Below are 10,859 nucleotides of genomic sequence, written 5' to 3' on the forward strand. Positions count from 1 at the left end.
GACCTAGCTCTTCTATCCAATACACAAAAACAAATACAGGTGAAGATAGTTAACGTAGCAACACCTGAGATGTGATACACGATTAGAAGACTGACCTTCATCATATACAGTGCTACTAATTGTGAAGTCAGACACTTTGGGACACTGAACAGATGATTAGCTTTAGTTCCAGGTTTTTCTTGATAATGTACACTAATAATTTATCCCAGGATTTTTAGAAAATTAACTTATTCATCAGGTACTTAAGCATGAGTAATATTCCAGGTGTGTGAACTAATAACACTGTGGCGTATGCTACTTATATCGACAGACACAAGTATGTAACACCAATAGGAAGTGGAAAAATTGGCAGCAGAAAGCCATGAAGGTTGACTTGCAGAGAACAGGATCAGAATTAGAAAGGAATTGTGAATCGGAAGAATCATACAGAATGTGAAAGACAAATGATGGAAATTTGCAAATGAAGTATTTAATGTACGGTTCTTATATTTTACCAAGATACTGTGTAATTTTGTATTAAAATACACTGGTTGTCTCCACTTTTGTTGTCGTTCATTATAATACTACCCTGTTGCTTAAATTGAAGTAGGTGGAGCGGGATTTAAGCCTGTAACTTAGTGGTTAAAAGTCGAACGCCCTAACCACTGAGCCACAGACAGGACTATGGTGATGAAAAATCAGTTAAATTGTTAAGGAAAAAAATAAAAAGAACTAAGTCCATGATGAGGTTTCATATCAACTGATAATCCTGACTCCTTTTTTAGACAACTGAATAGAAAACTAAGAAATCAGTCGGATATTTTTCATCAATTCTTACATGAATGTTAAATAGTCAGAAGCTATAAAGTCCATCGAAGCGTCAGCAACTGATTGTATAAAGGAAATGTATTGTTACTAATCCTTTGACTTATCAAAGTTTTTATAAAATGAAATAGTTTTTCTGATGTATTTTTGCTTGAATTCATTTAGTATTGTTTGTTTGAATCTTCCCATCGATGTGTTAGGACTGCAACTGGTCAGTCTCTAATTGGCATATGTACATACTGTACGTATTGCCTCGATATATCCATCTCTGCTTATTTTTGCTTGGTTTAACGGTACTTCTCACAGTGAAATAATGTTAAAAGAAGAGCTCTTGACAAAGAAAAACCCTGGACAATTTTTTTGTTGTAATTTGACACTTATTTAGCGATGAGCACGCACAACTTTACAGTGGACTGAATCTAGGCAAATTCATATCAAAAAAGGTATGTATAATATTTCTAAGCATTCAAGTGAAAATTCAATGATGCATTGAGAGTAATCTATATTTACTATAAATATTACACTGTACACAATGAGAAACAAGTGATTAGACCGAAATTTATTTATAAAAAGTAGTGTAGTACCTAGTTTGGTGTTACAAATAGATAACCATTTTGATGCATATATAGATATGTATACGCAAATACATAATATAGATTTTCAATACCACTGACGTTAAACACTCACTATAAATATGGAAATACTCAGATCAACAAACTAAGAAGATAACAGAAGTAAACGAAGGCATATATAAGAAAAATAAAAAAATTTTCATACGTAATCTAACCTTTCTTCAGTAACTCTTTAGGATGAGGTGTTGGATCAGGGTGGAAGAAGTCTAAACGTTCAATAATCTCTGGATATTCTTTCTAAAAATTTAAAAGCCTAGTATTAAATAGACACCTTGAATATAGTGTTTAAAATATTAGAAATAGTTCAATATGATGCATGATATGTTTTAACTTGATTTAAATGTGCCATTAACATTTATTGGTGGTTCATCTGAATATACAATGCTAATAATATCAAGCTTATTGGCTTAATTAGTCTTTTAACTGAAGACTTTTTGTGATCTCACTCTTACTTTATGAACACAGGCTTTAAAGCACCTAACTCAAAAATATATAAATATTAACGGCCAAGGTTTCCAGCTCAGGCGGGAGCTTTTGATGGAGCCATATTCTCTGAGTTGGATCGCTTTATTGCGGGGCTTTCATTGTTGTTCTGGACATCACCAGCGTCTCCTTCATAAATAAATTAGTGCTAGAGTGCATTGTAGCATCAGCTAGGCGTCCTTGGAATGTAAACTTGACAGATCGAACACAAAAGTAGTGGATTTAACCATTTTCGAGCTATTTGTTAGACTCTGTAGTTACACTCACCAAGCCAGATAAAGTTTAGATAATTAACACATCAATCACTCGTAGATATTAACTACTTGCTAAATATATCGAGTCTACCTTTATTTTGCTCAATAATGGAACCAGGATGATGTACCAAAGAGCCATGTTTTATTACATTTTCAGTCATACTAATAAAATCGTTACAATGAGGAACGTAAACTGAGTTTTACTACACTAAAACACTCAACGAACTATGATGGCTGATGTAAGTGTAGGTTAGAAGAAACCTAGGGGTTGACAAACCAAGACATATCATTAGTCCATGAAGACATTGATTGTTGTACTGAGTCCCATAGATAAGTGCAGACTATCTGGTTGGGGTCAGCCTGATTATCGTAACCGATGATCAGAGACTGTGAATGAAATGGCTCAAAATCGTTCGCAATACCGTGTGCGTGCACTTAGTATTTGTCTTCCTTTAGATTCGAAGTTTCTTAATTGCCCGTAAATTTTTTTTCTATTATTTCACTAATTCATATATTTTTTAGAATTGCATTATAGATGCTAATCTCTTCTGCGAATATTAATCCTGTTAATACATCTGCTACAGTTTACCAATGGGGCATGACAACTTGAACCAATATATGTCCCCAAATGCCCTGGTACGGCCGAGAGTAGGGAAAGTCCAGTCTCCCCCCTCGAAGCGCTCTCACATGGCCACGTGTATACAGCCACTGCCAGGGAAGTCCTACTCATGCCTTCTTGCAGTGGGGGTGTTCTTCACAAAATCGAGAGGGCGAAAAGTGAATGTTCGGTGCTCAAACCGGGTTGGCAAGTTCAGAGGATCCACCTAGGGGAGTAAAAAAACGTGACTCTAAATCGGTAGGCTACAAGGCCCTAAGAGAACAAATGGCGTATAAACCTATTCTTGGTCGCCGGCTGCCATGGGATCGCATCTCCGGACGTCGCTCCCCTGCCTTGCAGATTAGACCTTTAGGTCAAAGACTCGGTAGTCGGCCGCCTAAGAAAACCACCCGCTACGGTTTGAGCACCCGGGGAGTATCCCAACTAATACAGATCCAAAGATTTGTGGGGCGCATATATATTTGGTGCCTCCTTGTACCAATGTTTATGTATCTAAAAGAATAAATAAAATAGAACTAATACACACATGTCCCAGGTTCTACGTTATGTTTGATTGACCGACTGACTGACACTACAACACTATGATTCTAGACAACAATTAGAGGTATATATTTTTTACATTCTGTATTAAGGACTATATTATTTTGAACACAAGGAATAAGAAGATCGTAGTAGTAGGTATTTAACTATGAAAAAACAAACATATCGGTATTTGAATATCCAACAAAAGGTGTCAAATAAAAGTAAAACTTACCTCAACACATGATTTCGGTAAATAACCTGAGTGACGAGATTTCAAAGAAGTAGCAAGGACCCAATCTGAATTTGGATCTTCATAGATTAGTAAGAAACGATCATTAACGACACACCTATAAGATATAAATATTGAAACAATCAAAATCATACGTATATGAGTATCAAACTAAAACTCTCAATCTTAAGAAAGTGATATTTTGAGGGAATGTACGCATTGTACTATACAAATTACATTGATAACTTGGAAAAACATAGACAAACATTGATATGAACCCTGATCACGAACATTATTGATACGAGTCTAATCCTTTTTACAGGTGTAAACTTCTGGTGGACCAGGAAACATTATGTATGTGCCTAATAATAACAAAAATCGTGTATTAACGCTCAGTAGCTTAATATTGACACATCACAACAGTGTTATCGTATAAAAAGCAATCGATAAAGAAACTAGGACAAGACTGGGAAAGATACGGAAAAAGTTATCTGCTTTTGGAACTATTCGTCATTGGAAAACCCTACTTACTTACCCGAGACGATCGTATCCATTTTCTGGTTCAAAATCTTGTACAGCCCGTAAACGTTGAGTATGATATTCAATTGGGAGCTGAAATCGAATTTTTAAAGACACATTTGACAAAGTTACAGTGAAAATATGAACCAAGGTAGTAAATTTAAAACTGAACATGCACATAAATCCAAAAAATGATAATAAAACAATAAATATAGCTGTTTATTTATCAATTCACCCTCTTCTGTGTGCCATTCATATGGGGTATGCGATCCAGCAAATCAGCCATCGTATCACCATCTGGCCTGATTGACAAAAGGACATTCAAGGGTGATTAACAGTTCTATTCTCACCTACTTAATTGACACAATATCAAATCCTACTAAATTTACCACATTCCTTACAGGTTCTTCGTTTGCATAAATGCTAAATTTGTCGAAATCTACATACAGAAATCTAACTTATCTACTTAAAAAAAGTTTATGCAACCTATCTCCCTACCTTGGCCATCGGTCAAACAAGAGTAGATTGTACAATAACTCTGATTTACTTTACTATTTCAGAACACTTTCAGATTTTTTCACCTTAGTGTTTTTACGTAATTTTTAATATGCCTCTTTATTTTTACAGAATTCATTGAACTAACTTTCAAAAAAAATGTTTTCAGTTAGCTCCGTACATGCTAAGACCTTAGCGCCGGAGACGGGAGTCCGTTGAATAAGGCGAGATGTTCAATTTTTAAGGATCGACCTTTTCTAACCGCACCCTTCCTTTTTAATAAAGCAGCATCGCTGTCATACTGGTTGTTTTCTGAAGGAAACACCTTACTCCCGACACACCGCTGAACAGTTAGCAGTACGATTTCTTTTTCGGACCTTGGGTCTGCTGCTTTTAGTCTTACCGTCATTTAAACGACCTACCTGGTATGGTAGGACCTTAAGGAACGATTATTCCAGCCGGTATAGCCCGACTGGTTCTTGATGATAGGCAAGCCCGACCACCACATCAAGGTAATGGCGACGGTCAGGTTTATGAACGCCAAATATGGTGTAATATATTGCTTGAATACATTTCATTGAAGGTCTTGTCTTAATTTAAATATAACAGCTAACTAGCTAAAACAAATTGCATAGCTAATGTCTGATGTTGCAACACCGAAGTATTCTTCATATTAATTAAACTTAATAACTAAGTATGAATACATTTACTCGGTTTTGAGTAGGTTTGTCAGGAATATTGATTCTACTTAGAAGCCTACACAGAAGTAGGTCATAAATGAAGTGAGGTGACAAAATATGAAAACTTATCTCACAAGTTGACTGTTATATGCTACACGAAACGTTTCCCATATTTGAGAGCGTGTAGACGGTTACTTAACTGAATTGATCTGTAATTCCTTGTAATATCTTTTTGTTAATAATTTTGCTTGATTTTGATCAGTCTTAGTTGGGACATACGCATCATGTGTGGATCGCGTTGAAATATCCATCATGGCACAAGTCTATACAGTAAGGGGGAAATGTTACTAGCACACAAACAAATCCAACTAACGAGTGTCAAATAGAACGAAATGCAAATCTTAGGTTCTAATGCTAGTCAAATTCCATCTATTCCATAGATTACATAAGTAGTTTTTCCCACCAATATCCAGCTATAGTACAAACAGTTAGCGACTGATTTATTGACTAGTTGCGGTTGGTGAATCTAAAACTACCCATTTATTTATTTGGACACAAATATTGGTACAAAGGGGTGTCAAATACATATACGCTACACAATAACAGAATGTGAAGAGATAGAGAATGTAAAGTGAGTATAAGAAGAAGGAGAACAATAACGAACAGAATTAGTATGCTATAGTGAAATAATAATAATAATAATAATAATGATAAAATAATAATAATAATAATAATAATGATAATAATAGTAATAATAATAATAATAATGATAATAATAGGAGAGGTAGTTCAGTTAGCATAGGTACAACCAGAAAAGATTCTTCCTGCTAAGGAAGTTACGTCCATTTTTTATGAAGAAAATAAAAGAAAGTTAAAGCGTGATCGCCACTGCCTTCTATTCTGAGCCGTATCTGATAACGTCTTAAGCCACTGTGTTGCACTATCTCTAGGACCCCAGCCAAGGAGTCGTGAAAGACCAACAGAAGCCAATCCTGAACAGATTTCTTTCATACGACACTATATCATACACTGACCAGCTCTCCACTTTTTCCGACTGGTCTTAACGTCGGCAAACAGTGCACGACGTAGAATTCTCTGGAACGACATTCGTGGGACGTGACCAAGCTACCGAAGTTGATGTTTCAAGATAGTGACACCAATTGAATTATCATCACTGTGCCCGAACACACGATGCCCAACCTCTGCATTACTAACATGGTGTTGCCACTGGATTTCAGCAATCCTTCAGACACAACGATGATCAAAAACAAAGAGTCGTCTAACATCCTCAACTCGGAGAGGCCAGGTTTCAAAAGCATAGAGCAAAACTGCTCTCACCGACGCGTCGATCCGACATTTTACAGCCAGACTAACAACACAGAGACGCTAAAAATGGTCTAGATTTGCATAAGCCGCTCTGGCTTTCACTTTACGTGAATTGATCCCATCACTCACGCCACCACCAGCACTTATGCACCTACCCAGATACACCAACTTCATTACTACTTCTATCCGCTCACTACCCAGGGTGAGTGCAGGTTCAGAATCTTTCCAATCTTTTAAAAGTGCTTAGTATTTGTAAGGTGCATAGCACATGTCATACTTACGGACACTGACTGCCAACTGGTTAAGTGAGGATTGCATGGCTTTGGCATCATCGCACAGTAAGACAATAATATCCGCATACTCAAGGTCGAGAAGTTTTTTTCCAAGCAACAGATCCACAACGCCATTACCTCCATCAGAGCTGTTTCCAGAACGTCATCGATAGCAAAGAAGAAGAGGAACGGTGAGATTGAGCAACCCTGTCTAACCCCACTGCTTGAATGGAACAATGGAGAGATGTGGTTGTTTTGTGGCCCTGAATCTAACTCCAATTAGATCATATGAATGATTGTTATTGAATGACTGCTGTCGGAATATATATGTCGCCAATCCTCGTATATAACCATTGACTTGAATCGCGTTAGTAAGAAACGGAATTAGATAAGTCAAATACCAGAATGGATTTTTGAATACGTATATTTCGTACACCCATTGATTCGAACAGACAATCAGGGGAACGGAGAGAAGAGAGTGAAGCGAAATGACGTGCAGTGGAGGCGTGTGAGCCAACTTGATTTAATCAGGCGTTCATCGATGTTTATAGTCAGATGAAAATAAGTTACAGACATGTGATGAGTAAGATAGGCAATGCACACATACGCTTACATAAAAAAGGTCAACAGTGATAAAAGAATAATTAACAAGGTCAAAACGTGACTCAGAAAGAATGAATAGATTGGCCTGTCCGGAAGCTAGAATCAGCTATATGGGCTCAACATAGCACTACAGTTGCATGCCCTCACTCTGCCTGAGTTGTTTGTATATAGGGTTTTTTTAACGTTCATAAACTCCCCAGGCACACCCTTCTACAATAGACAGTCTCAGAGAACAGTCCTGTTCAACGAATCGAAGGCAACCCTGATGTCAAGGAACACGACGGTTGTTGGCCTGTGATAAGTATGATGGTGTCCCAACATTTGGAGGAGGGTGGGGATACGAACGAAAACCGACTTGATCCTTGCGAGTCAATCTTTCTCCGGTTTTGAACAATCTACGAAGTATGACGTGAGTCAATAGTTTGGACGCAATCGGAGATAGACCTACCCCCCCGTTAGTTGTTACAGGAACGACGTGAACCCTTTTTAAAGATAGAGACAACTATCGACTCATTCCATGACGTTGGAACACTCTCTAGCTCCCAGACCTTTGTAAACAACTCAGTCAATCCCTTAGCCAGAAAGTCACCACCATCTTTAAAAAGAGCTGGAGGTAAGTCGTTTGGGCCCGGTGATTTGTAGCATTTTAAGAGTTGGAGTTCTTTGCGGACTTCTGCTTCACTTGGTGGGTCAGTCGCCACACACCACGGACGGCAGCACAGTCTGATAGATGTTGCCGGAGCAGCAGGCCAGTTGAACTGCCTTTCAAAGACCTGCTTCGGTTTGGGTACCCGGGCAGTATCACAGCCCTCACACAAATCAAATGAGATTTGTTTGGCGCATATGTATGTATCTGGTGCCCTTCGAAGAATTCTGCCCATCGTCCAAGACGTCGATGGATGTTAGTGATTGGTATCCCGTCATCCTCACAGATTGTTTCACTCACACCGGACTTCTTTCTGCCAGTGGCTCGGATAAGTTGGGAGAGCTTCCGGTAGTTACCAGATGCAGCTGCTGCTTCCAACTCATTGGCACGCTCCAACCACCAAGCTTCTCGGTCCTTACGCAAGCTTTGCCCAGTCTCATTACGTAGCAGCTTTCGTTTATGGCCAAACTCACGGTCACCCGGAGTAGACCGACGGGCTTCTATCAGTTGTAAGGAGCCAGAAGAAACCCAGTGCTTATAAGTGGAACATTTCGCGAAGCCGCAAGCCAATTTACTCGCCATTTTCATGGAGTCATGCAGTTGCAGCCAATGTTCATCTATACTTTTCGGTGGGATGGTAGCTAGCCTTAAACCTAGCTCGGTTTGATATTTAGTTGCAACAGAAGCTGCAACCAAACACATGATACAATCCAGACATCTCTATCTTTACCATCTCTATCATAATGCATAACTCCCGATAGTATTCTGCTAACAAAGTATACCAAATGTTATATAATAAAACAGACTTGGACAAAGACTCACGCTTGTAGGTGGGATGGGATGTTTAAGTCGCTCTCCTGTCATTATGTCACGAGTGTAATACCTTGACAAACATCCATCTAAGCTATCGAAGAATCTCCCACCAATTTGAAAACAATTGAAACGAGGGATAAGTCTAAATAAAGCTAAACTTATTAGTAACTTAAGCTCACCTGAAATGAAAACAAGCAAAGGTTGAAGACAGGTATGAAAGAACGTAAATATCCTCCCATGTATCACCGCCGTGTGCTGCACGACTGAGACGAAGAAGATAACTGTTTGCTATTCCAAAGCTCTGTAAACGCTTTTCTGCCTCAGCTCGATCAATGTAACCATGATAATATCTAAAAAAAGACCTCCAAAATGCGGTCAATCACTCTAAGTGAAGAATTAGTGCGATAACAAAGTTGTGTGATGAAACTCGCTAGAACGTCGTTGATAAATATAACAACCTTCGAACACCTTATTAGAGAGCGATAAAGGCATTAGAAAACCTATACATTGAACTCTAGAATACACTGAGCCAGAACCGTTTACATATACGCAACACCTTCGGGAAGAAACCAAATGATTTGGAAGCGGCATCACATATTTCAGTCAATAAGTAGCACAAGGAAGAGCTACCAAAGTATTTTGCTTCCTGTCCTGTGAATTTACCCCACGTTTCAGTTGAATAGTCCGTAAAAAGCAAATCTAGTCAAACATATTTCTAATACAAAATCAGAAACCACTTAATCAAAGTTACAAAAAGCCTTACTAAGAAACTAACAGAATCATATGAAGTATGTTGATCTGACTAAAGCGCCCAAGTTTAAATTTATGAACCATGTGGTATATTGGCCGACAAGGCTGTGTACTACATAGATATCTAATCCCTTCTGGAATTATGTTGATGTTCTAACCCTACTGTAACTGTTTTGAGAGGTCAACAACAAGCCCATCACCATAACAATCACAGGAACATTAAAGCATCATCGTAAAACGTAGAGGTTGACTTTAAAAACCATATTACTGGTTGTTCATGCTCACTTGTCAGTTTTTAATGAGACTCTACTTTATAGCCACAGGTAAAAGAATTTCGAAGCCCATGGCTTGACATTAATTAAAATAAAATGACTTGAAATACTGAGCATTTAAAGAAATCTAGGCAAAACCTAGGGCATCAAACTGAAAATATACTTCCACTACCAAAGATGCTACTAGTTGTTTGGAAGTAGCGAAATGTAGATTTTTTGATCACCGATATTGTTATTCACCTTTAGTTAAACAAAACGGACAGATTTGTTGCATGGTTAACATAACTCGAAGCATTTCTACAGAACAAGAAACCTCCCGTTTACGTGGTCAGCACAGCTGAGTGAACCATAGTAAAGAAATACTATAAGTACAATTTGAAGGGTAAATAAGTGTGTCTTATTTGAAAACTAAAACCAAAAACAAATAGGTAGTGTCACAGATAATATTTAGCTTCAAAGTTTTCAAGAAAACTACTCTTATTATTTTCGAGACAAAAAAGATCCAAATTAAGCATTTATCAGCTCACTGTTCCAGAGATGGTAAGTCTGAAATGACACAATTATCTCCAACCAGGGATTCTGGCATTAAGACTGCTTAGCACGACGGTTGACCTTCAACGCGTAATAGCCACTCGTTTTCCAAGGTGATTTCTTATAAAACTAAACACCTAGTCCATTTTGTATCATTTCAGTGAAAAACATGATCTTGAATTTTTTGACACTTCCAGTAAATAACAAGAGTTTAAATGTTTCAGATCTACTTTCAAAGCAATAAGACGCAGTCTCTAATTCAGATCATATTCACATTCTCGTGCTCAGTTTCAGTTTGGGAAGGACAGGAGGCTAGATGGCCTGTTTTAATCTTGGAAATGATGTCCTTGCAGTCGATCCATTTTTCTTTTGAGAGAGTCGACATATGGAGCACAAAACAAGTGTGGAG

The 10,859-nt window shown here is 37.9% G+C and overlaps 1 protein-coding gene across 1 annotated transcript in view; it reads right to left on the bottom strand.

The window, feature by feature from the left end:
* Smp_072660 (ras gtpase activating protein, putative) overlaps positions 1-10,505 on the bottom strand; it is a gene marked incomplete at both ends in the record, with an annotated part of 46,823 nt that extends 36,318 nt beyond the window's left edge. Inside the window, 6 exons of the mRNA XM_018790603.1 lie at positions 1,592-1,673; positions 3,547-3,661; positions 4,079-4,155; positions 8,907-9,039; positions 9,077-9,247; positions 10,447-10,505. Of these exons, the coding sequence (XP_018646118.1) occupies positions 1,592-1,673; positions 3,547-3,661; positions 4,079-4,155; positions 8,907-9,039; positions 9,077-9,247; positions 10,447-10,505 (637 nt within the window). The remainder of the gene's footprint in view (positions 1-1,591; positions 1,674-3,546; positions 3,662-4,078; positions 4,156-8,906; positions 9,040-9,076; positions 9,248-10,446) is intronic.
* Between the last annotated feature and the right edge of the window lie 354 nt (positions 10,506-10,859).

Source organism: Schistosoma mansoni (assembly GCF_000237925.1).
Source record: "Schistosoma mansoni, WGS project CABG00000000 data, supercontig 0049, strain Puerto Rico, whole genome shotgun sequence".
Lineage (NCBI taxonomy): Eukaryota > Metazoa > Platyhelminthes > Trematoda > Strigeidida > Schistosomatidae > Schistosoma > Schistosoma mansoni.